This window comes from Anomalospiza imberbis, chromosome 19 (genome assembly GCF_031753505.1).
Source record: "Anomalospiza imberbis isolate Cuckoo-Finch-1a 21T00152 chromosome 19, ASM3175350v1, whole genome shotgun sequence".
Classification (NCBI taxonomy): Eukaryota; Metazoa; Chordata; class Aves; order Passeriformes; family Viduidae; genus Anomalospiza; species Anomalospiza imberbis.
The window spans coordinates 7,976,421-8,001,445 of record NC_089699.1 but is presented as its reverse complement, the minus strand read 5'-3'; the positions used below and the strand labels follow the sequence as shown (position 1 = coordinate 8,001,445).

Sequence of the window (25,025 nt, the reverse complement as noted above, 5' to 3'; positions counted from 1 at the left end):
CTCCATCTTCCTTGTGCCTGAAGTACAGAGCGTAAATCAATCAGAGCTGCTCTGTTGATCCTACCGGTCCTGAAAGGCATCATCACACTGTGCTGCTTTCCTTTTGCTCCAGGGGATGAGCAGGGTAGACAGCTGCAAGCCCTCCCTGCCCTCCCCCGGGCCCCTGGCCGCGTGCGTGGCGCTGACGCTGTCCCCGTGCCCTCTCTTGCAGGCGGTATTTCAGATGCAGTCAGTGAAATGCCTTAAGTGTCAGGAGGAGAACCGGGTGGTGTTACCGTGCCAACACGCGGTGCTGTGCGAGACGTGCGCTGAGGAGGGCGAGTGCCCCATCTGCCACCCCAACAGGCCCCACTCTCTGCAGTCGTGACCTTCCGGGGACGCTCGCTCTGATCATATCCTATAGAACTTTTTAACTTTATACATCCGTACATATATATGTATGTGTATATATATATATGTATATATGTGTGTGGATGGGCGTGGCTGTGCACGTGTAGGGACGTGCACACACACGCACATGCACGCATGAAAACAGAAAATTAGTTGCAGAGCACTTTTTAATATTTTACATCCCGTATCTAAACTGCCCCTCACCCGTGCCCCACTAATTCTAACTCTTGATGAACTTTGAGAGCTGTTTTTAATACAGATCAAAGGGCCATTTGCAAAGAGTCTGTGTTTCTCCTCTTTTCTATTTAGGTGATAACAAATTTTTGACTATTTCCAGAAGGACTTAGAGTGGGCAAGAGGGGCTTCCACGTGCTTTCCAGAGGAAGAGTTGAGATCACGGGGAGGATCGAGGTGGTTTGAAATGATTTGCTCATGCCTTCGGTCCCCCTGCTCTTTCACTGACCCAGCTTGGTTAAAGCCGTCCTCCCTGATGGGAGCTCTGCCAGGCTCCTGCCTGGAGGGCCTCACACTGCCCATCTCTGAATGTGCAGGAACTTTGTCTGTCATTTAATCAGCAAAGTTCACTTTTTAAATTTTTTTACACTCTTTGTATATTTGTATGAAAAGATGAAAAGAGGGAAAAAAATTTTTCTATTGGACCTAGAGCAAGCCAAGCCCCAAAATTCAGTGACCAATGTTCACTGCTGATGCAGCCAACATGTTCCAGGTCTGAGCAGCCTTAGAAGTATTGCCCTTGGGTGAGCCAAAGCCCTTTATGAAGGAAATTTGGATGCAGAGGTTAGTTCTCTCCAGGCACCCCTTTGTCTGGTGGCTGTTTAGAGACTTTTTACTGTTTCAGACCAGATTAATTTTGTTTTAGGCACAGGGACCTGATTCGTAGTCACTGCTGAAGTGCATGAACCAATTCCACGTAGGCTGAGGACATTTTTGTTGCCTGTGTCAGCAGCTCAAGGGTGGTTTGTGGATTGCTGGCTCCAGAAATCCTGGTGCTGGAGATGTTTGGAGACAGAAGTAGTCCAGCAGGACAGAGAAATGCCACCAGCTCAGACCTGCCCAGCAGCTGAGCTTTCCTGTGACTTTCCTTACCAGCATGTCCATTGGATTTTTACATCAGGTGGATTGCAGTAACCTGCTGGGATCTCAACCAAAAGGCCACTCAGTTGACTAAATAGTTTTACTTTGCACAGGGATGCTCCTGTGCTGCCCCTCCATGACCTGGAAAAGCACTGGAACCTCCAGCAGCCCACTGTTGTAGGAAAACTGAATTTTTACCAGAGCCTCTCAGAAAGCTTCATATTTAATACAAACACATAATTAGGTTTGTTTCCATAATTCCACCTTTCCTCTCCAAGGAAGGGGTTAATATGCATTCCCAGATGATCTCTTAAGTGCAGCTCTGTGTAGTTCTTTTTTATGTTTTCCCATTAACTTGTTTTTGGGTTTTTTTGGTAAAAATGCTTTTTTTCCATGTGTATTTTATTGTAACTAGCATCAGGTTTTTAAATTTTTTTTAATGGAGAGACACTGTTGAGTGACTATTGTGGCTATGTTGTTTGGTTATAGCCTTTGAATGTCTGTGCCATGGGGCAGCACATCTGCCTTGGTCTGATCTTAAGGAAAGACCTTTTATTAAAATACATGAACATTTCTCTTTTTTTTAGGAAAAATAAAAAATAAAAAAAAATTAAAAGTGAGGGGGAGGAGGAGGAAAAAGCCCATTTAAGAAAAAAAAAATTACTAAAAAGTTTTTTTTTTTTTTTGTAACTAACTTAAATCATAGGAAATAAACTCTTGAATCAGATCTTTAATATTTATAAGCAGCAGAGCTGATCAGCCCGTTTTTGGCTATGGTTTGTAACACTTTTTATGAGCATGGGGGTTTCTCTGCTCCTCTGCCTCCCTGGGGGCTGCTCGGGGGTGATGCTGCCTTTTGCCAGCCCTCTTTTTCCAGATCTGTCCAGCAGCAGCTCTGTGATTCCAACAGGGAATCCCTCCACATGGAGCTTGTCCCCTGGGGGCAGCTTGGGCTGTCTCCTGGCACTTGCAGTCATGGGGTGATGCAGGACCTGGGGGGGTTAAGGGCAAAGAGCTGTTTGCCCCCAGTTTCCCTGGGGTACAAGGAAAAATTCCAGGCCAGAGAAAATGTGTTTTTCCCTTTTGAGTAAAACAGTTTCTCTGTTTTAAAACTTATACTGAAGGACCAAAGAATTCAGAATTTCACCTGTTTGTGGCCCTTATATTTTAACTTTCCATTGCCACGCTGCACTCATGGCAGAGCAGCCTGAAGGAATTAGCACTAGACCCTTCCCTTGCCCCCACCCCCACCTCTCTCAGCACTCTCTTTGCACAAGCACATAGACTTTCTCACTTTTCTCTGGTTCTTGAAGAAACACTTCCTAAATTTAGGTTTCTATCAATTTGTTTGCTGCTTAAAAAAAAAAAAAAAAAAAAAAAAAAGGAGAGGAATATTGAAATGTGAATTTATTTTCTTAAGCATCAGATGGAAAAGAGAACTTCATCTTTGCATATTTTGTGAATGTTCTGGTGGGCCATTTAAAGACAATTCCCGAACCAAATGAGGTGGGAGCAGGGGGAAGGAGCAGCATTCCTGACCCGTTCCAGCAGTCGTTGCTGCCTGCTCCGTGCAGGAAGGACAAACCATAATCACAGCACTGCAGTTGAGGCTTCAAGAGTCAGTGATCAGCTTTTGTATGGTGTAAAAAGAGCTGAAATAAACCTGGTGCTAATAAGTGCAGCCCCTGTCACGTACTGTCAGGCTTCCTTCTGAAGCAGGAACTCCCTTTAGAGGACACACAGTAACACAGCAGAGCTGAGGGGGCTTCAAAACAGAAGTGGGGTCCACAGGGTTCCTGGGGGAGCAGCCCAGCTGAACAGCCTCGACCATGTCTGGGTCCTGCCTCCTCACACAGACTCCTGAGTGGATAATGACATTTCCCCCCCCAAATTTTTGGGAGCTTCAGAAGAGCTGACCTCGGTGACGAATTGGGCAGGTCGGACACTTCTGCGTAGAGAGCTGGGGGAAGGAGTTGTGGAGTTGTGGTTGTGATGTGAAACCACAGCGTCCTAAAGGTCAATAAACTTTTACTTTATTGCGGAAAACCAACCTAGAAGCAGCTGGCTTGGGACAACACTAGCCTGGGTAGATCCAGAGCAACAAGCAGGGTCAGAGCTGTAGGTGAGAGCCAGGAGCTGAAGGATTTTAGCATTTGGGGCTAACAGGACCACTTTGAGCTCCTCTCCGGTCGTAGGTGCCGTAGCCATGTGCCTGCAGTGGCACGGCAGGGACCGGGAAAGGTCTCGGAGCTGGAGCACATTTCCTAAAGCAGCTCCCACCCCTGGGGGTCCCTGCAGCTGATCCCCTGCCGAAGGGTTTGACACTTTTGTACATCTCTGAAGCTGAACCTGAGCCACAGGCAAGGCTTGTGCAGCTGAGACAATGAAGAGAATTCCTTACCCTGGGAGGAAGCCCGTAACACTGAATGGACTCAGTCATCCCTTGCTGTTCCACCGGCCTCAGAACCTCCTCTCTTCCTCCTTTTCCCCTATCTGAGAAGGAAGAATATTACCAGTGTTTTCCTCCAGAGTTACTATAATCCTTGGGAGTGATGGCCAACAGCAAAATAGATGTTACTGATGTAAAACCTAGTATTTTAAAGGTGAAGTATTCCTGCAAAGTAGTGACTGCATTGGAGAGATTTCTGGGGCTTCCCCACTCTGTAGCTTCCAATGTTAAAACAAAATAAATACAGTATACATTTTAAAAGAATAATAATAATACACACTGCAGTATTTCTGGTGGCAATTCTTGCCCAGTCCCTTCCCTGCTTTCCCCAGGAGGAAGGGCACTGGGCAGAGGCGCCCCTAGTCCGTGTAGAAGTTGGCAGAATGGTGATCAGTGGTGTAAAACGTGTTGTTGATTCCATGTATAGAACTGTGATTTCAGCTGTCGTTCTCTCGTACTCTGTAAATATGTGTTTTGGCTGTCGGAAACCTGGTTTAGACTCTTTTCTTGGCAGAGTGAATTTGCATGTGGGGCTGGAAAGAACTCAATCTGTGTCACAGTTTCCAAGGGCAGGATGGATTTTTTTTTTTTTTTTAGACGACAATAAATTTTTATTTTTTTGCTAAGAAAAAAAATACCAACTGAAGCGGTGTGTGCGTGTGTGTGTGCGCATGCGTGCCCGGGTGGATGTGCTGCCCCAGGCTCTGCTCTGGGCCTTGGGAGGGTGGAGAAATCTGGGCTTTGGAGCCCTCAAAACAACAGCTCTGTGGCCAGTTTTCACACAACTAAGAATAATTTCTCTCTGAGCTCCCTCCCTTTTGGGGGTGTTGCAATTCACTTTCCTGATGGAGGTGTGGTGAAAGAGGGGGAACATCAATGCAATGTGGTTAAGGTGTGGCAGAGACCTCGTTGTAAGTTGCAAATCCCCAAATTTCTCACCCAAATTCTTGGTCTGGACATGGATTTGTGTCCTGGAAGAGCCTGGCTGGGCAAAGGTGGGCTGTGCCTGCACACTGGATACAGTGTTTTGTGTGCTGGCACCCAAAAGAACACACCTGGCCTGTGGATCCAAGAATTACCTCTTAGTTTTGGTCTAATTAATGCTTCAAAGACGCATCAACCACTTCCCATTAGTCCAGTCACAACAGTAATCTGAATGGGCCCATTTGTATTGCAGATTATTGGTAACTCAATAAAATCAGTAGATCTAAGTGCCAGCCCCTTCCCTCTTGTGTTCTGGCCATCCGCCTGTGTCGGGTTCCTCACCAGGATTAGGAGGATGATGATGGAAACTTCTTCCTCTTCGTCATTCTTGCATTTGCTAGGAGTTGGTTTTGTGTGCTTCAGGCCTTATTTTTTAATGTTTGGGCTGTTCTGCTCCATGGGATTAGTTGTGCTCTCTCTGATTAAGGTTTATTAGTCTTTCTCTGTAAAAGGTGGGATTTCTTTTAGGGTGGGAGAAGACCCACACCAGTGCCTGTAGCTGAGCAAATATTAAGCTAAAAGACCTTGAATAATACAGTGCAAACAACCTCAGAAAAGAGGTCAGCCCATGCCACCTGCTCCATGGGACATGCCTGGCTGGTGGCAGCCCAGGGCAAGGTGGGACACAGTGATTTTTAAAAAAACAGCCAAAAATGAGCTGAGACCATATTCAAACCTCCAGCCTCGTGTAGTAAACTTCATAATAAAGCGTGAGGTGGCTGCCAGCAGGTGCCAGCTCCAGATGAGCTGTGGGGTGCAGGCACAGGGTGCTGGACCCAGCTGAGATGGCACCCCGAGACAGCATCCCCACAATCCCAGACCCAGCTCTGGAATGTTATTTCTCTGCACTAAAACCTAAGCCAGCAAATGGCTTCCTTGAGAGCCTGCAGCGCCTTAATCCCCCCTGCTGTGGGCTCTGTCACACAGATACCAAAGGAGCTTTTTTCTTTTCCCACCCCCGCATCCAGGATGTGACCTGAGCTGACCCAGCGGCTGCTCTGCCCACCGAGGGAGCAGCTGGTGCTCAGGCACCCGGGAGGGGGATGCTTTTAATTCCCTGGTCCTTGGCAGCTCCCAGGGACCTGCTGCAGCTCAAACACGGTCACCCCCGTGCAGGGTGGGGGTAGAGGGAGCTCCAGATGTATAATTAGTATTAATTGCAGAGAAAACAAGCTCCAAAAAACCCAACAAATTGTTAAAACCACCTGCCTTGTCAGGCATTTTTACTGTCGTACTGGGTCACCCCACATGGATGCAACCTGCAGAGCTTCCTACCACTTCCAGAGGAACCCAGGTCCCTGGCACAGGCTGGGAGTGATGCCAGGGACCTGCACCACATGCCTGGGCTGTCAGCTACCAAAAATATCTCCTGGTTTGGCTACCAGGGCTGTGATGCTCTTTATTGCTGCCCAGGCTCCGGCAAGATCCCAGGCTTCCAGGAGGTCAGTAAAATTGGTGGTAAAATAAAAAAACACCCAAACAGACAGAAAAGCTATACGCATTTCAAAAAAGGAGAATTCAGCAGCTCCCACCAGACCTCAAATGCCTTTTCCCACCCTGCTGTGCTGCTGCTCCCAGCACAGGGCCACTGCCCCCAAGCACACAGCCCACGCATCAGCTTTGTGGCTTTTCATTTAAAATAAGAGGCTTATCCACAAGAAAATGAGGGGGGAAAGAAATTTTAAAAATTAAAGAAAAACTAAAAATGAAGGCAGGTTTGGCCATGGCTGTCCCCAGCCTGAATCAGTTGTGTTGCAGACAGGAGGGCTGGGGACACGGCCAGGAGATGCAGCACTGGCAGCGACCAACTCCAGAGGGACAGGCAGGGACAGCCACACTTTCACATCCCTCTTGTAGTGTTACAAGTCCAGGCAGGCGAAGAAATCCCCTCCTATCCAGCTGCCCACCCTCCCAGGCTCACGGGAGCGTTGCTGCCCGAAGGTGGGGGTGAGTTGGGTGCTGGGACTTGCGGTGGGGCAGGCACAGGGACCCCTCTGTCCCCACACTCCCTGCAGATGGTTCTGGCTCCAACACCACAAAAGTTCCCCTTTTGGGGCCATCTTCCTGCTCCTCCCTCACTCTGTCTCCTTGGACTGCTTGGCTCGTTGCTTGCGGAGCTTAACGAAGGCCTGAGCTTCTTTGTCCTTTTTCCTGGACTCCAGCAGCTGCAGGATCTCATCTGCCAGAGAAGAGGGGAGTGATGGTGGGAGATGCTCCCCACAGCTCCCTCTCCCCTTTGCAGGGGCTCAGCCTGGCTGTGGCACCACGTACCCGTGGGCTTGGGGTGGGTGAGGGGGAGCCGGGTCTGGGGCACCCGTCCCATGGCAGCCTCGTCCTCCTCGGTGTCGAGGCCGGGCAGGTGGCACAGGGGGAAGAAGGCTTCTCCCTCCAGGTCGTTGGCCCCCAGCACGTCGTAGTCAAACACGGTCAGCAGCAGACAGGCCCCCTCCTGCCGGCACTTCTCGGAGGGGATCAAGCTGCAGGGGCACGGGAGGCAGGGGATCATCACACCCCACCCCCTCGGTCACAACCTTCTGTGCTCCACGGGCAGCCACAGCCCCACGCTGACCCACAGCCCTCAAAGCTCGGGGCCCCAGCACAGCCCCGCACCCTCCCAGGTGTTTGGGGTACCCCACTGGGGCTGAACTCCCTGGACACGGCTGCTCCTGGAGCAGCAGCCCCATGGCAGAGGCTCCGTTGAAGCCTGAGGGGCTGTGGGGACTGGGGGGCCCCGGTGGGTGTCAGCCCCTACGTACAAGTCGAAGGCTTCGTCGAAGAGGGGGTGCAGCTCGTTCCTCTTGCACTGGGTGGTCCGAGCCACCACCTCGGGGAACTCGTGCCGGGGCTCCAGGGTGAGCTGCACGAAGGGGTCGCTGGAGCCTGGTGGGGTGCAGACATCAGCCCCCTCCCCTGGCCCCTCTGCCCCGGGACGAACCCAACCGGGGGGGCTTGGACACACTGGGATGGCTGCAGGGGGTGCTCAGGGCAGCCTCACCACAACCCCCAGCCCAGCCCGGGCTCCTGGAGGGTGCGGGAGCATCCCTAAGCCTGCCCGCACAGCGATCGGCCGGGGTGGCTGCAGGAGGAGTGACCTCTCCTGGAGAGCGCCCCAAACGACAGCCGGACCCGGAGAAGGTCGCTGCTCACCCCAGCGTGCTTTTTTATCTGCGACTGCTTTGCGTGATGAAGAAAAGCCGCCTGCCCTGGCTGCTGGCTTGTGCCACAAGCAGTGGGATATGGGCCCTGTGTCCTGCTTGGTCCTGCCTGCCACATCCCACTGAACCACCCAGAACCAGTGCAATAACCCCCCTTTTCCCCCAAATCCACCTCCTTGGATAAAAAAGCAAATCAAGAGTCCAAGCATTGCCAGCATCTCTCCTGACTGGGGCGTACCAGGGACCAAGGACAGGAGACCCTGGGGCAGGGTGGCTCCCCTGCCCACCCACACCCACCGTTGGAGTCCAGCGGGATGAGGTTGGTGGCGTTGAGCACTTCCACACGGAGTTTCTGCTCCGAAGGCCGGTACAGAGCTTTGATGGTCACGGCCCCGTACTTCTCTGAGCTCGTGTCCAGCTGGGCAGTGGGATACAAGGATAAGGATGTTGTGCTTGATCCCCATCATGGAGGGGATGCACAGGGTTGGGCAAAGGCTCAGCAGGAATTTTGGGGTACCAGGGTGTGCTAGAATCCTCTGGGATGCATTGAGCCCCCTCCTGCTCAACGCTGTGGCAAAACCTGCCCCAACAGCCCCAGGACTGGGAGGGTAGTGGGGAAATTCCACATTTCCACAGGCAGGGCCTGTGAGCAAGGGTGGGATGTGGGAAGGGGCTGGGAGCACCATCCGGACTCCTACCTGCTGCTGGATCCTGTTGCTGAAGTATTTCTGGATGAGTTTGTGGCTGGTGGCGGAGCAGAGAGCCAGGTGAGTCTCCAGTGTCTGTGGGCAGGGGGAGAGGTGATGGTCAAGCACACGGACAGGTCCACAGCCCGGGGATGTCCTCCCTGGCATCCCTGCCTCCCACAGGAAGCCACGGGGACTCCCCATCCCCATCTCCGTACCCGGAAGGTTGCACTGTGGAGGGTCTCCAGCGGCAGCCCGCAGCCCTCGGCGTGGAAGCACAGCTCCAGGCTCTGGGGACAAGGATGCTGTCAGCCACCAACCAAACCCCTGTCCTTGCCAGGGACCCCCTGCTTCCCCTTGGTACCTTCAGGGCACAGAACAACCTCTGGCAGTGCTGGACCGAGGGCACCTGAGGCCCCTGTGCTGCTGAGAGCACGGACAGGGTGTGGTGCCACAGGAGAGTGAGGAGGCTGCAGGGGAGAGGGAGGCTGTGAGCAGGATCCGGAGGCTGGGCTGCAGGGATGGTCTTCAGCTGAAGGGCTCTGCAAAGCCCCAGAAGGAAGTGCCTCATCCTGCCAGCCCTGAAGTGGGATGGCCCCAAGTCCCATGGAGCTGAGGGGATGCTCCTGCCCAAGGAATGGTGATGCTGGTGGCCTCTTCCACAGTGCATCCCAAGTGCCCTAGTCACCTTTTGAAGTTCTCCTGGACCAGATGCTCATTGAGGTACTGCAGCTCCGACTCCAGGAACTTCATGAGCGGGATGATGGACTGCAGTGAGAGGAGAGGGCATTGTGGGGGGCAGGGCACTGCAGGCCAGGAAGGATCCCAGAGGGGCTCCTTCCCACACAGGCAGGCTGTGCCTGGTGTGGTCCTGCTGCTGCTGACACGGGCATCAAGTGAAGCCCGTGGAGCTCTGGGCCCATCACTAGTGTGTCCTGTGCCCCAGGCGTGGGCAGGGAGCAGTGATGGAGGGTGACAGAGGCACCCACTAAGCAAGCAAAGGCTATCCACGGCTGCCCAAAAAAGATGGTCCAGGAGGGGCTGGACTAGATACTTACATCCTCAGGCTTCTGGGTGTCACTGGAAGATGAGAGCTCCTGGATATGTCTGGCAATGCCCTTTTCCAGCTGCCAGGGAGAAACACAGGAAGAGACTTGGACTTTGGCCTCTGCACCAACCTCCCCATGCCCAGCTCCACCTTGTCTCCATGCCAGGAGCATTATGGGCTTCAGGACACCCTGGGTGAAACTGCTCTGGGCCAGGTGAGGGCCAAGGGGGCATCAGTGGCAGGTGGTCACCTTGGTAGCCAGGGCTTGCACCACGTCCCAGACCTCGTGGTCCAGGCAGGCCACGGTGCTGTCGAGCTGGTTGTGCAGAGCGTTCTGGATCTGCTGCGGGTCGATGATGCCCCTCATGCGCTGCTCCAGCCGGGCCCAGTCCAGCTGCAATGGCAGCTTCAGCATCAGCAGCCGGAGCTGCTCGATGTTGTTCACCACAATGCAGAGCTGGGGGAGGCAGGTCTGCTTCAGGGTCCACACCCCCTGGAGCACCCCACATCCCCATCCCCAAGGCAATCCATCAGTATTCCCATCCCATCCTCATCCTCATCCCTAGTCCCATCTCCATCACCATCTCCAGTCCCATTTTTATCCCCACCTGTCCCCATCTCCATCCTGCTCCCCCTGCTCACATCATTTCCCTCCTGATTTTCCAGAATTATGGCTTTTGATGGCCAACTGGTCCCTGTGGAACCCAAACTGGGGATGTCAGCTGGGTTCTCAGCAGCTCAGCTCCCTCTTTGTCCAGAAACCAGGGCCAGATCCCGCCTTTCCTGGAGCAACCTGGACAGGTACCAATACCAACCATGTTGGCCGCCTTGCCCTCGTTCTGCTCACTCAGCGACAGAGCCTCAGCCCTCTCCTTGATGAGCTTGCAGTACATCAGGGAGATCTTGCACATGTCCTGCAGGACAGAGAGGAAACCAACAGGACTGAACCAGGCAACACGGGGACCACCGTGGGCTCAGGGAACCGCATCACTGGGGGTACTGGCTCCTTCGTGGAGACACAACCCCAGGAGCAGGAGGAGGAAACTCCAGGTGCTAGTGCCCAGCTGTACAAACCTCCAGGAGATTGACCATGATCATGAAGGCTTTCTCAGGGTCTGGCCAGTTGAGCTGCTGCCAGGTTGTCACGATCTGGGCGTAGCAGGTGGACAGGTCAACGGTGGATGTGCTGTGCTTGTGATACCCGTAAGGCTTCAGCTGAGGGGCAGAGAAGGCAAACACAGCTTGAACAGAGAGATGCCATCCCAGAGAGCAGAGCTGCTCCTTCACTTTGGGGCTCCCTGGCCCATCATCAGCTCCTTATATCCCAATGTCATCACACAACCACTTTGGAGAGTGGAGATGAGGATGGATGGAGCAGCACGAGCTCCCTGTTTCCCTCCCTACGCCAACCCAGTGCCGCTGAACCCCACTGAAGAGCAGCCTGTGGCCCCTTGGCTGCCTTCCCTCCCCTCGTCAGAGATGCTGGAAGCAAAGGGGATTCTCACAGCATGGCCTGAATGCAGAGTCCTCAGATCACATGGGCTGCCAGGGAGCAGTGAGGGAAGGGACATAGGGACACTGTGTGGGGCCAGGGTGGGTGGGATCAGCTGGCCCAGGGGACCACATACTTTGTTATGCCTTTGGGAGAGGAACCTGGCTGCTCCTGGGCAGCCAGAGGCACCTATGTGGTGGTCTCAGAGCTGTGAGCCAGGCACAGCAGCAAGGCGTGGAGGACAGCTGCAGTGTCCCAAAAGGAGGAGGGAGATTTCTCCTCCCCACGTTACCTGGTCCATCTGGACAGCTCTCTGGGCCCTCTCCAGTGTGGTGGTGTAGGCCTTCTGCAGCCACAGGGGCAACGCTTCCTCAAACCACTGGTGGAAATTGGTCAGAGCCAGAGGTCCATCCCTATGGAGGAAGGCACTGGTTCTCCAGCCGCACAGCAGCAGCACGGGACCATCACCCCTCCTGCTCTCACACCAACCCCACCCAGAGATGAGCCCAAAACTCTCCTGGTGATGCTCCCATTGACACCAGGCACCAACAGCTGGCTCTACCTGGTGTGCAACTTGTGATGAAGGATCCAGAGATCCTCTCAGTTAACTGCTCGATCCCTCCCTCTGGCACCGCTCCCCTCTCAGGGTTGGATACCTGCTTGGGAGGGAATCCTTCATCTGGCAGAGCTCCTGCAGTTTCCGGTAGAGATCAAAGAGGCTCTCGGCCGTGGGTCTGGACATGCTGCTGTCAACCTTGTGCAGCTGCTCCTGAACGTGCTCTGCCACCTGGATGGGAGCAAGGCCGGGGGGACTTGGTGAGGTCTGGCCAGTGAGGTCGGGCCAGGAAGGCTCCTTCTGGAGTGAGGGTCAGCTCAGGAAACTCCTCTTCCTTTTGGGTGGCATTTCAGGAGATTCGTTGGGTCAAATAGTCCCCATAGTCACCCTATGGGCACACAGGGATAGAGGGGGAGTTTCTCTTTCTCCCCTTCCAAGCTTGCAACAAGCAGTTGCCACCTGAAAGGTGGCCAAAAACCTCCGCCTGGCCTTAGACCTTAGCCCCCTGAGGGCAGAGCAGCCCAGGCTTGCTCACCAGGCTCTCCAGCTCCAGGTAGGCAATGGAGAAGATATTCAACTTCAGGTTGCTGCAAGAGAGAAACATGGAGTCAAGAGCCTGCCAGATCCAGCCCAGCAAAGCCAGACCAGCAAACCCTGCCAGGCCATGTCCTGGGTGAGGACAGCACAGCTCTAGGGGGCAGAGGTGGGACCAAAGATCCCACCTGTGGAGCCCAAGGGCCAAGGAATGAGGCATCAAAGTGCCCTGTCACTCTCGATCCCAGGGAAGGTGGATGGGGGTGAGATCAAGCACTGAAACCTACGTGCTGAATAATTTATTCCAGATCTTTTGGCACTGCTTGAGATCTTCTATCACCTCCAGGAGGAGCTTGGACAAGGCTTTGCTATTCTCCTCTATGCTCTGCAAAGGAAAGAACAGCTTGTTTTGGATGCTCAGACATTCTGAGGTGACTTTATCATGTTGGAGGGACAGAGATGGGAACTGACCTTCACCATGGGCTTGAGGTGCTGCTTCTGCATGTGGAACCATTCTGTTGTGCCTGACTGCAAGAGAGGAGTCCTGGTGGGATGGCAGGGAAGCAGGAGGAGCAAAGCCAGCTCTGTCACCCCCTTCACTCTCCCTGTCCCCTGGGTGAGGGGAGAACCTGTGGTGGGAACCACAGGCTGGGGCCACCAGGTTGAAGGGGTGTGTATTTCCCATGCCATGGTGATCCATGTCGATTTGCTGAGGTGTGGGCATTGGGCAGGAGGTGGAAGGAAAGGGAGACCCACAGGGTCCCACCCTGTAGGGGTTGGGGTGGGTGAGACCCCCAGTACCTTCAGAGCTGTGGAGATCATCTGGGGGAGGTCAGGGCTGGGTGCGCACAGCTCACGGAAAGCTTTAGTTTTGCACATTTGGACGAGGACCCTGCAAAGTGAGAACCTGGAGTGAAACCCAGCACCTGCCATCAGAAACAAGCACTCCTCCCCTCAGAGACCCTGCCCAAACAGCCTTCCCCTCCCAGCAGCATTCCCCACATGGAGCCCAGGATGAGGTTTGGGACAGGACAAGTGTCACAGCAGCCTAGACGGGGGAGAAAGGGCTCCCACTGAGTTTTGCTCAAGCTCAGGGGCTTGTCCCTCACAGTGGCCAAGCCACAGGACCCCACATGCAGCTGGCACCAGTGGCCGACTCACCGGAGCAGGGACTGGAGCCTCTCCGTGGACCTCGGGACAGAGAGGGGGAAAATGATGCGGAACCTACGGATGAGGGAGACCCCGTAGGTCAGCAAGGACTGGAAGGACTCGGCCAGCTCTGCTTTCTGGGGAGAAGAAAGGAAACATGCATCGTCCTCCTCAGTGACAGGCAGATGCTGGCAGGACCATGGCACCACAGTGGAGGAAGGTGCTGCTCCCATTCCTTTCCAGCCTCCTCCAGGGATGGGAAAAAACCCTGATGTCTCCGGTAGCTTCTCACTGGAGGGACTGAGCTGAGCTTTGTGCTTAAACCTCATTGCTATGCATGGAAAATTCAGTGTCTCAGCAGGGTGCAGGGATGCCCTGGGAAAACAGGCTGGGAGAAGCAGAAATTGGGTCATATTTAAGTTTTGCAGGGGGTTGTGATTGAGCTGATGGCAGGGATGGGGGAGGAGGATGTCAGTGCAAAGGGTAAGGGGCTCTGCACAGAGAGGGGGAACAAACCAACAAACCACTGGGAAATGCCCTCCAGACACCCTGGCACCCCTGTACCCCACAGTCTTCTGCCCTTCCTGGAACACAGGGACTGAAACAGCCCCAGGGGCTCTGGGAGGAGAGGTTCAGGGTTGGGTGCCTCGGGCACCTTTCCCTGATCTCTGCCCTCACCTGCTCTGGCCTCAGGCGCTCCTGCACCCACCGGTACTCGATGCTGGTGATCTGGTGGAGGAGGCAGCTGCTGTTGAACTCCAGGCTCTGGTAGAGTTTGCTGTAGGCCAGCCACTGCCTGGGGAGGAGGGAGGGCTGAGCTGAGCCCCCGGGGGCTGGGGGACACCCAGGAGCCAGCCACAGTCACAGCTGGGGTCACAGGGACCACCCAGGTGTCCTAGGGGCAGCACCTGAGCTCATGGGACAGAGCAGCTGTGGTCAGAGGGTGCCAGAAAGGCCCCAAGTGCTGCACTGGGGCACCCTGGGTGTGAGGTACTCACGCCATGTCCTGGTGGAAGTCAGAGAGGTCCTTCTGTGTGGCGTGCAGGTACAGCACGGTGCTGGCATGGCTGCTCAGCTCCCCGTCCCAGGAGGTGCTGCCAGCCTGCCAGGAGGGAAAGGGAGAGGAATGTGTCCTGGAGCAAGACAGGATGAGGAGGAGGAGGACAGGCACCATGGAAGGGCTATTTGCAGGAGTGGGAGCCCCAGAAAGATGCCAGGCATCATCCTGACCCTCATTCCCACCACACAGTGTGTTGGGGTGTGGGCTGCAAAGGAAGGCCCCCCCAGCCCAGCTGCTGGAGGGCTGCTTCTGGTGCTGGTAGCAGCCCTGGTGGTACCTGGTGCTGGAGGATCTCGTGGGACACCAGCTGCTGCAGCAGGTGGCGGTGGACAGTGTAGCTCGGCTGTGTCCGGCTGCTCGTGGTGGCCCTCTGCAAAGAGACAAGGCAGAGAGAACCATCACCTGCCTGGGCACACAGGGACGCTGTCACAGTGGGCACACAGGACCCAAAAAGCAGGGTGGGAGAGCCAAGGGCTACAGGTGAACCAGGAGCAGGGTCCTGGTGCTGGCACAGAGCCCAGGGGAGGGTCCAGCACCTGCAGACCCTGGTGCTGGCACCTCTGCTCCTGGGGCAGGCACCTGTGACCCCAGACAAGCCCCAAGGGACAGGCAGCTGTCCTTCCCATCCTGCCAAGGCAGTGGAAAGGACCTTTCCACATCCCATCCCACCTTCTTGTGAGTCAGTAGGAACTGCAGGTGACAGTGTCCCCGCTCAGGATAGGTCTCCGTCCGTGGCTCCAGCTGGTACCACTGGTCATTCCAGCAGTGCAGGTCCTGCAGGCACAGAGGGACAAGGGGGAAGCCCTGGGCAGCCTTCCCAGGAGAAGGATCTCATTTAGAGACCAGGGGATCTTCATCCCACTGCGTTCATGGGGCAGGAAGATTCTGTATTGGATTAAAAACACAGGATGTGCAGTGACTGAGTGTGTTGGAATGACTGTGGCACAGTGAGGGACCTGACATCGGTCTGTGGCTCTGAGAAGGGATCCTGGGTGTGCCGGGATCCTGCCCGGACCCCGGGAGGTTTCACTGGGCAAAGTCCTGGAGCGTTCCTCAGAGGAGGGGAGGCTCTGCGGGGCTCACCTTCAGGCGAACGACCACGTTCCCCAGGAAATCGTCCTGCCCTTTGTCTTTGCGAGCGTCTTTAAAGATCCTGAAAGGCATAAACAACCGAGGGGGTGGGAAGGTGCCCTGCAGCCATGACCCGGCCGTGTTCGGGGTGGAGAAGGGTGACACAGACCTGCCCCCCACCCTCCCTCCTTCCAAGGGCGATTTTTAAAATCCAGCAGACAAATAACAATTTTCCAACCCTCAGCAGCCGTGGGGCCGCACCAGCACCAACCTTTTGAGGCCGTGGAGGTCCGTCAGCTCCCCCAGCTTGTGCCGCATCGACTCCACCACGTCTGAGTCCCTGCGTGGGTGGGAGGCAAAATCCACGGCGGGGAGAGGGGGAAATGCAGGGGATGGAAAAACAGAGCAGGGAATTGCAATGACGGTGGAGAAGGGAAAGCACAGGAGCAGGGAAGCGTCAGGGTTGAGGCCACCCCTAAACCCAGCCCAAATCTGCGAGCACGTGGGTCTCCATAAATTAAACCAGGGCTTAGGACCAGCCCTGCCTGGGCACAGCCAGCCTGGGCTTTCCCTGCTGGTGCAGGCCACATCCTGCACTGAGCACTGCTCCATGGAATGTGATGGGGAAAGGGGTTCCCAGCTGGCTTCAGGGCCTTTAAAAAAGTTGCAGATTAAATCCCAGGAGGCAGCAGCCCCTCGGGCAGGGTCCTGGGCTCACTGGGATGCTGTCACTCACCACATGTCCAGGTGGAAGCTGGCTGTCTCCACATCTTTAAACTCCCTGCAAGGCACCAGGGGATGTTGTTACTGGAGTAACACACGAGTGGTAAACCCCCCATCCCGAACCAAGAGCCCTGGCCACGCCCTGCATCCCCCCAGAGAGCAGAGCCAAGGGGTGGGGGTGGCTTACAGGATGAAGGTCTCGTTCCACACTGGGCTGAGGGTCTGGTTTATGACTTGGGTGCGATGGATTTGGTCTTCGGGGATGAGGTCTTTGACCACAGCTTTCATCCTCTTCTTGTGGTCGGGGTGGGCTGGCTCCTGGCTCCTGGCCTCGATGCCCAGCAGGCAGTATGGGTCACTGAGCCCTGCGAGGGCAGAGGTGTGGGAATTCCACTCAGGAGCAGCAGCTGCCCCTCTTCCCACGGGACACGCACCCCTCCACTTACCACTGACATCTTTACCCAAAATTCCCTTGGCTTCCTTCACAGTGGCTTTCAGGCAGTAAATGGGGCTCTGGAAAAATGAATGAACAGCTATTAATGTGCAGGGTCACCAACCCTGTGAGGAAGGATCACCCCTGCAGGGAAGGATGGGGCTGGAGCAGGACCTTGCCAGCAGCTCCCACCCAAGCAGTGACAACCCCAGGGCACCCCAAATCCCAACCACAGGGGCTCAGGGGCACTGCAGCCCCCCAGCACCACCCCAGCTGCACCCTGGGGACATTGTACCTCCAGCTCCATGACCTGCTGCATGATGACACCGTGCTCTTCTGTGTTCATGCCAAAAGCCTGTGTGGATATTGGGGCTGGTGATGAATGCTGCCCTGTTAACAGGGGCTGGAGAGCAGCCAGGGGCTTCCCTCTGCTCCCTGGGAGCCAGCAGCAACCCAGGGGGAGAGGAGAGTGGCAGAGTCCAGCAGAAAGACTGGGGACCAGCTGAAACTCTTGAGGGAAAGCCTTCCTCCCACCATCCCCAGCCTAAGATAAACACTTCTCCCCAGGGCTAATACTTCCCAGCCACAGGATGCTCCCAGCCTTCCAGCTGGATGCTGCTGCTACATCTTTCACGGTGCTTGTTAAAAGCTCCCTCTGAGTGACCTTGTAGGGGTCCAGAGGAATGATTATTGGCTCCAAACAACCTGAGAGAAACTGTGTGTGGTGGGGGTCAGGGCAAGTTCTGCGTAGCTGGGATGGGGCACTTCCACATCCTGGCCCCTGGAGGCTCTGGTCCAGCCCAAGCCCCTGGCACATGGAAAGCCCAGCCTTATTCAACATTAACATTCTCAAGTTTGCAAGTAAATGTTTGTTATTCAGCCTCCTGAGAATGTTGTGGTCTCCTGTGAACCACCAGAGTAAATCAAAGCCATTTTAAAAACTCACTGAGTGAGCTTGGGGCATAACAGCTTCCTACCATCCCCTGTAGCTGGGAGGATGGACATGTCAGGGGACAGGTTTTGGGGACCTTGTCAGGAAGGGGATGCACCTTCTGCACGTAGGAGTAGAGCTCCTGGGAGTCCCCGACGTGCTGCTGCTCGGGCTTGCCCAGGCGGTGCCGGATGGTGTAGAGAACCTCCTCGTAGAGCAGGGCCAGCTGTGGGGGACAGTGCTGACACCTCATGTGGGGGCAGCCAGCAGGGACGTGCTCCAGGCATCCCCCAGGATCAGCAGGATTTCCTCCTCACAGCTCCCCAGGCTCTGTGCCAGGCCCTGCCACCCCCTGCATCCAGCCCTGCCCGCCCACCACCGGCTGTCCCTGGGGAGCTGAGCCACATCCCTGAGCCCCTGCAGCACTGCCCTCCCCCTCCAGTGCCACCAAGGGAGACCACAGTGGGGCCACACTCGTACCTCTTCCTTGGAGAACCGGTGGGACAGATCCATCTGGGGAGAGAAGAGAAGCTGAGAGGTTTCCCATCAAGAGCATGGCTTGAGGAGGAAGTCGTGGCCGGACAGGGCAGGGCAGCCAGGGTGGGGTGGCATCACCCACAGCACATGAGGGTGGGATGTCCCAAAGGATGATGTGTCACCCCACGGCCAAGGGACAATGTCCTCCATCGCACACCAGCAGGGCAGCACGGGGGACTTCACCCCCAAGCCCCATTAATTGAGGAGGGGGCTGCGAGGGTGGCAACAGCAGCTTGGGATGACCCCCAGGAGGCTTTAAAAGCCAACCACCCACCTCTCATCCCCCAGAGCCACTCACTCCAGCAGCACCAGGCTGGAGAGCAAAGCAGCTGAGGGACAGGGCAGAGGGCCAGAGCACTGTGAGGAGCTCCAGGCTGGGCAAGGAGATGCCAAAAGCCACCAGGATTTGGTGCACTGCTACAAATCTCTGAAAGCTGCAAGGGAGCACTGCTCATCCCCCACTTGAAGGATGCCCAGCGACAGCACTGACTTTCCAAACAAGAATAAAATCCAAGCAGTGACACTGCCAGAGGAAGGGGACCGGTGTCCCTGTGCCATCTGTCACGGGTCTTAGAACTGGAACCTCTGGGAGTACAAGGGGGTGACACCAAAAAATGCAACAGAAGTTTTTTTAAATAAATTTGGGCTTTTCTGGGCTGAGGGGCGTTTGCAGAGCATGGTCCTGGCACCTTCTCATGCAGGGCCGGTGGGGATGGATGGATGGATGGATGGATGGATGGATGGATGGACGGACGGACAAATCCTACCTGTGGGTCAGCCCAGGCCCCAAAGTGACCTTAGGAACCCCTAACAGAAAAAAATAAACCAACCCTGAGCTTGAACATTAACATTTGCTTATGGCAAATTTAGGGCTGGCATAATCCCCCGGCCATCTGGACTGAATTCAACCCTTCCAGGCCTGGCAAGTTTAACCCTTGAGTTGATTCTCTCCCACCTGCCTCCACATCCCTTCTTGTACCCACTGGTGGCTGATGGGGGCTCTGGAGGGTCAGTACCCCCCTGTGAAAGGGGAGCCCCTTGCACTCAGGAGGTCCCAGCCTGCTCCAGCCCAGGTTCCATGCACCTGCTGCTGCTGCTGGCACTGTCCTGCCTGTGCCAAGGCACGGGGGGCATGGCCCCATCCCAAATCTTCCAGCATCCCCACAGTCAGCGCTGCACCATTGCAAGGTCAGAAGCACAGAGGGAACAGAAAAGGATTTTATTTCTCTGCTGCTGTTATTTATTATCAGCAAGGCACAGGCAGCTGTTCCTCGCCCAGCAGTGGGGTAGCCCAGGAGGGCAGGGGGAGGAATCCCTGCTGGCTTTGGGGGCAGCTCCCTGCTGCTCCACTCTGCTGCCCGGGCAGCAGGATCTGCTCCGTGCTCCCGTGTGCACACGGGGCTGGTTACGCCAAAGCTGAGCTGAGCCACCAGGACGTGTTTACTGCTGCTAATCCTCATGCCAAAAGCCCAGCTCAAATCCAGTAGTGTTGCTTAAATCCAGGTCTGGATCCAGCCCCCAGCATCAGCCCACCCCAGCAGCTGCAGCAGTGGGGAGGCAGCAGGGACAGGGGCGCTCGGGAGGGGGACAGGGGACACCAGGACAGACCAGCCCAGGAGGGGCACTGTGCCCTCGTGCTCCCAGCAGCACGGGCAGAGCTGTGGCTCCCATCCCACCGGGACAGACACGGGCACCCAGAGGGAGCTGGTCATTTTGGGATGGGCTGGAGCAGGGCTTTGGGGCGGCTGCGGCAGCACAGAGCCCCTCAGAGGGGACCCTCAGTGGGGGCACAGAGCTGCAGCTGGCCCCGTACCCACCCTGGGGTGCCCGGGGGTATGGTACCCCCCTCTCTCAGTCACACCCAGGCCTCGGACCCTTCTCCCCCATCCCCTTTGTCCAGCCTCGGCGCCCGGCGCTGCCCCCAGGGTCCCCTGGACACAGCCGCCCTGCCCTGCCCGCTGCCCCCGCACCTCAAACACCGCCCCCAGCCCCCTGAGCTCAAACCCACCTACCTCGGGGCTCTCCTCCCCGGGGAGGGCCCCCGGGGCGCTCTGGCCAGCAGGCTCCATGTCGGGGGAGGCTGGGTGTGGGGCAGAGCTGCAGGGCCTGCCCCGCGGCTCGCTCCTCAGGGAGGAAACCGCAGGCCTTATCGCGGCGTGGCCATGCTAGCGCAGCGGAAACGCCGTGTGGGGCGCCTTGCAGAGCAGCCCGGGACGCGGGCCCCGCTCCCCGGCGGCCCCGCCACGGGCACTGCGGGCCACACGGGGCACCGGGGGCAAAGGAACGGGCCTGCTGTCACGTACGAGCAAGGAATCGGGAGCCAGTGGAGAGAAACAGCCCTGAGAAGGCAAAGGCCAGCAGAGGAAGGGGGCGATGGAGAGGATTAGTGAAGGCAACGCTGAGGATCTGGGCTCTGATGTGTTTTCGGGAGCCGCCGTGCCCCGAGAGCAGAGGCAGGGACCTTGCAGAAAGCTGGGGGTGTCTTCAGCCCCCGGGGATGCGGGGATTTGAAACCCCACGCAAAAGCTGCGGGATGAGAAGTCTTTGCAACACCCAGGAGAGTTGCACAAGGTTGGGCTGAGAACAGAGGCAGTAAAGAGCCAAGAACAGCACGGAGAAAGGGCCTTTTTCCCAAACGGGCTGTCCAGAAAGAGCTGGTTACTGAGGAAAAAAGCAGAAAGAAACGACGTGGAAAGCTGGTTCTTTAGCGACAGCTTTCATTCTTGTAAACACCTCTATCTGACTGCAGCTTGCCAGGCAGTTGCCCTCCCCTCGCAGATCCCTATCAGGATGCTCTCACTGATAACAAACTGCCTGGGGGAAGGCTGGGCTGGGCATCAGGAGATGGCCAGGGCTAGAGCCGATTTGAGTCGTGCCTACAGGCACAGCTCCTGGGCTTTGGAGGAGCTGTGGAGCTGCGTTTGCTGCTCAGCAGCCGGACCCACAGCCCAGGGAAGGACAAGGACATCAGCCCCTGCTCAGTGTCACTGCTGGGGTTTGGTGTCACTGCCCGGGCTGCTGACGAGCCACAGGCCCTGTGCAGCAGGGCAGTGACTCCCCAAGGGGAGGTTTTGTCTTCCCCGCACCTTTCTGGCCCCTGGATGGCCCAAAAGCCTTAAAAAAAAAAAGATGTTCCAGATGTAAAACAAACAGCAGTGGCTCCACACTGGGACCAGTGGTACTGTGCAGGCACTCAGGGATTTGTGCTGAATCCAACCAGGAAACCATGACCGTGGATACTGCACTGGAAAGTTTGTCTCCTGAATACCAGAGAAGGAATCAGAGTCCACCGCACAGAGCCTCACAGCACGCTGGCTCCAAGCAGGGCTGCAGGAGGATGCTGGCAGCGGCATCCCTGTGAGGAGGATGAGGGCAGGCAGCCAGTCCCTTCCAGCCTTGCACTAATCCAGTCCTTTAATCGAGGCAGGTTGCACTCTTTTAATTGCTTTAAGAGAGACACAACTTCTCTTTGCCCTGGAACCCTGTAAGAGCAGGATATAATGGCAAAAGGGGTTCCCTGAAGTTGTGGGACCAGGCGATGAAAAAAGGGCTGAGAGCAGAGGCAGGGGTTTGAGGTGGGGGGTAGATTTTCTTTATCCAGGTCAACCAGCACAGGACTGGGGCCAAGAGGGGCTGCACAGCATAAAAACACTGAATTTTCAGGAGTAGGGGGATGCCAAACTAATCTACTGAATAAAAATCCAGAGATAAAGTGAGAGGCCCAAAAGCTGAAATGCACTCCTGAGACTTTTCAGCCTTGTCCCCTGAGGTCTGAAAAAAGCTGTTTGTTACACTTCTGCTCTCTCCCCTGCCAGGAGGGCTCTGGAAACTGTCCCCAGAAATTGGGTGCCCCAAGGAACTGGGCTTCAGAACCCCTTCTTGTGCACTTCCCAGTTTGGCACTGGAGCCACCACCTCATCCCACACCTGCTGAGGATGCCTATTCCCTTTGCTGTCAGAGATGCTTAGAGGTGCTTACCCAGCCCTGCCAGCCTCAGCCTTGGCTTTATCCAGCCTTTTTCCATTAGCTCACCTTGGGCAAACAGCTTCAAAGCATCTCCTCCCTCGCTGATGGGGGGATCTGGTGGAGAAGCCAATTCCTGTCCCGTGACATGCACAAATGCAGTTTATTGATCTGGGACATCAGCTCTGTGCTCCCTTGCCAAATGCTGTTAGTGGGAACTAGAGAAAAGTGCACGATGGCCTTTGGAAACCATTGCTGTCATCTTTGCTTTTAGCTTTGATAGCAAAAGCAAAATCTGGCCCAGAAAACAGCAACCCCACAGGTAAAGGCAGGACATGGACTCAGCATCCTTGAGCTGTTCACACCTTTCACTGTTCCTTGCCAAGAAAAAATAACAGCAGTCAGGATGTCTCTTGCCTCAACCAGCACAGAGAGAACAGCTGAAAGAGTTTAATCAATCTTCAAATCCACTTCTCTCCTCCTTGTAACATGGGAGAAGTAAAATCCAGTCATAACTATTGCTAAACATCGGGCAGTGACCCTCCAGCCAGAAGCTGGTGGCTGGGCTGGGGTTGTGCAAGCTTTAGAAAGCAAAAGTTCAACTGCAGTATGGAAGTGTCTGTTTAAAAGCTCTTTCCTCAGCTGGGCACTGCACTGGTTTGCAATGCCCTCTGGAAATGCTCAGGTACAGCCCAGCAGGGTGGGAGCACACAGCTCCCATCAGAGCCAGCAGGGTCCTTGGGAAGGACTCTGTGCAGGCATCACAGGGATTCAAGCCCCTGCGTGTGCCATGGGAGAGCTGTCTGGTGATCAGGTCTCCAAAGCAGCAAATATCCTTTTTTCCCCTGGGTTTTACCAGCAGCCACCTGTTCCCCACAAAATACCAGTGACAAAAATCACTGAGCTCCAGTATTTGCACCTTGAATTACTCCTTGTCCAGGAAACAATTAGAGAAGCCCTAAAAGCAGCTCCAGAATGAGTGAGGATTTCTGGTCAGTAGAGACACTCCTGATAAACTCCTGATATATTTCCCCACACTGACAGTCAATTAGCAAAATACCCCAGACATCCAATGCAGGATTTCCCAAAGGGATGGGGTTGGCATTCCCCAAAACAGCCCCTGCTTCCCATGCTGTCAGCCTGCCTCCCAAAATAACCAACATATATATGCACAATGTGGAGTGAAGCCTTTTAAATATTCCTTTTAAAAAAAAGTAATCCTAAAGGAAAACCCTTTATACCTGTCCCCAGTATAAATAAAGTCCACAGCTCAATTGTGAATGGGGTTACAGGTGCTGCAGAGAAAAGATCTCCAAAGAACAAGCATCATCACCTTCTTTATAGGGAATCATCTTCCCCTTAAAGGAAAACCTGCTAGGAAAGAACCCTCTACCAGCATTAATAGTAGTTTATCTCCTACCTCTTGTCCTGATCCTGAAGCCGCAGCCTGGCCTCACTCTTATCTCTCGGATGGAAATGGGCAAATAGTCAAAAAACTGATTTCAACATGTCCCTCCCTCACTTCTCCTTTAAGCACGGGGTCTGATGACTCTGCAGAACCCACTGGCGCCTGCCAGGCTTTGGCAAAGGGACTTTGGTGCAGGCACCAGGCAGGGGAGAGGAAGGGAAGGTGGTTCCAAAATGAAAGACATCCCTGTTTGCCCTCTTCGGGGCTGCCCAGGTGAGGTATCCCCCTGGGACCCACTGAGTGCTGTGGGGCCAACGATTCCATACCCAGGAGGGATGTCAGTCATCCCCCCTCCCTTTTCCTCTGGGGCCCTCCAGTTACTCCTGCCCTGACCCCGCAGCTCTCTTGCCACAGGCTCTCCTGAGCACTTTGGGGGCACCTCACAAAATATGGTGGCACCTGGGAAGGAAGTGGGGAACACACAGTACCTCCCACCTCATTTGGGACATCTTAAAAGGATGTCAAGGCAAACTCCATCCCTCTGGGGAGAGCTAAGGGGACTTCCAGCCACCCACACAGGACAGGGCAGTTGTGAAAGCTCCATTCCCCTTGGGAGCCCTGTGCAGGAGCAGAGGTTTGGCACAAGAGCTGCAAGCTCCATGGCAGGGACATGCAAGGATGACTCTGAGGAAGTCACAGACTTCATGTGTAGACCTGGATGTCCCTCATTTGCCTCATAGCACCTTGTGACCACTTTAAAATGTTTTCACCATCACTGTCATGTGCTGTCTTCCACTTCCCTCTCCCAGTGAGATAATTCTGTTTCAGACACTGGATTTATCATCCCCTCACCACAGGGACAGAGAATGGGGGACACATTTCAAAGCCAATTTATTTGCTGGTTTGGGGGCTGAGTTGAGAGCAGCAGGACCTACAGCATGTGTCTGAGCTGAGGAGGGACTAGGGGGATGCTTGTGAAGGTGGAAAAGCCCAGGGCTGACATCCAGTGTCTTAGGTTGAAATATGTTAGTGGGGGTGTGTATTCTATTCCCATCTGTCAGAGGTGGGGCAGTTTCCTTCTGTTCACTGGGCAGTTTGCTTTATCTCTCCCACACCCAATCCTCCCTCCAGGAGATCTCTTCTGTCCATGGCCAGTGAGTATCCCTGCATGGCTGAGAAAATTCCATCATCCATGGGGAGAGGCTCTGCCCAGGGGAGGAGCCAAGCATTCCTACCTGGATCCAATCTGACTCCTGCAGCACCACAGCAGCCTTTGCCCACTGCATTCCCAGAGGAGCAGCTTTCTTCCCCACTGCATTCCCAGAGGAAGCCCAGGCCCATCCACACCAGCCCTGGAGCTT

At 55.2% G+C, this 25,025-nt stretch overlaps 2 protein-coding genes across 8 annotated transcripts in view; one reads left to right on the top strand and one right to left on the bottom strand.

Moving 5' to 3' along the window:
* UNK (unk zinc finger) overlaps positions 1 to 2,058 on the top strand; it is a 43,820-nt gene extending 41,762 nt beyond the window's left edge. For all 6 annotated transcript variants that reach the window (XM_068209466.1, XM_068209469.1, XM_068209468.1 and 3 more), the window contains one exon: positions 212 to 2,058. In XM_068209466.1, the coding sequence (XP_068065567.1) occupies positions 212 to 367 (156 nt within the window). In that variant the 3' untranslated portion in view covers positions 368 to 2,058. The remainder of the gene's footprint in view (positions 1 to 211) is intronic.
* A 799-nt stretch (positions 2,059 to 2,857) lies between these two features.
* UNC13D (unc-13 homolog D) lies at positions 2,858 to 24,268 on the bottom strand. 2 transcript variants are annotated; one of them, XM_068209464.1, is made up of 32 exons: positions 23,677 to 24,268; positions 18,237 to 18,269; positions 17,875 to 17,982; positions 17,121 to 17,180; positions 16,839 to 16,905; positions 16,580 to 16,757; positions 16,406 to 16,450; positions 15,941 to 16,009; positions 15,682 to 15,751; positions 15,268 to 15,372; positions 14,876 to 14,968; positions 14,537 to 14,640; positions 14,217 to 14,334; positions 13,551 to 13,675; positions 13,191 to 13,281; positions 12,861 to 12,917; positions 12,677 to 12,774; positions 12,391 to 12,442; positions 11,956 to 12,086; positions 11,592 to 11,712; positions 10,882 to 11,022; positions 10,623 to 10,721; positions 10,058 to 10,264; positions 9,818 to 9,886; positions 9,448 to 9,527; positions 9,124 to 9,229; positions 8,978 to 9,049; positions 8,772 to 8,855; positions 8,371 to 8,491; positions 7,675 to 7,798; positions 7,190 to 7,395; positions 2,858 to 7,097 (listed from the first exon to the last, which is right to left on the bottom strand). In XM_068209464.1, exons 2-32 carry the CDS (start codon positions 18,267 to 18,269, stop codon positions 6,994 to 6,996), a joined length of 3,138 nt encoding a protein of 1,045 aa, XP_068065565.1. In that variant the 5' UTR covers positions 23,677 to 24,268; the 3' UTR covers positions 2,858 to 6,993. The 2 variants fall into 2 exon arrangements, with proteins under 2 accessions (XP_068065565.1, XP_068065564.1); XM_068209463.1 differs by lacking the exon at positions 23,677 to 24,268 and adding an exon at positions 20,306 to 21,135.
* Between the last annotated feature and the right edge of the window lie 757 nt (positions 24,269 to 25,025).

Bases quoted from the DNA above. Each gene is read 5' to 3' on its own strand.
- UNC13D (XM_068209463.1), bottom strand. From the start codon at position 20,362: ATGGAGCCTGCTGGCCAGAGCGCCCCGGGGGCCCTCCCCGGGGAGGAG. The intron at 16,758-16,838 runs GTAAGTGGAGGG...CTGCCCTCGCAG, and splicing joins TTTGGGTAAAGATGTCAGTG to GGCTCAGTGACCCATACTGC. The intron at 14,335-14,536 runs GTGAGTACCTCA...CCTCCTCCCCAG, and splicing joins GACTTCCACCAGGACATGGC to GCAGTGGCTGGCCTACAGCA.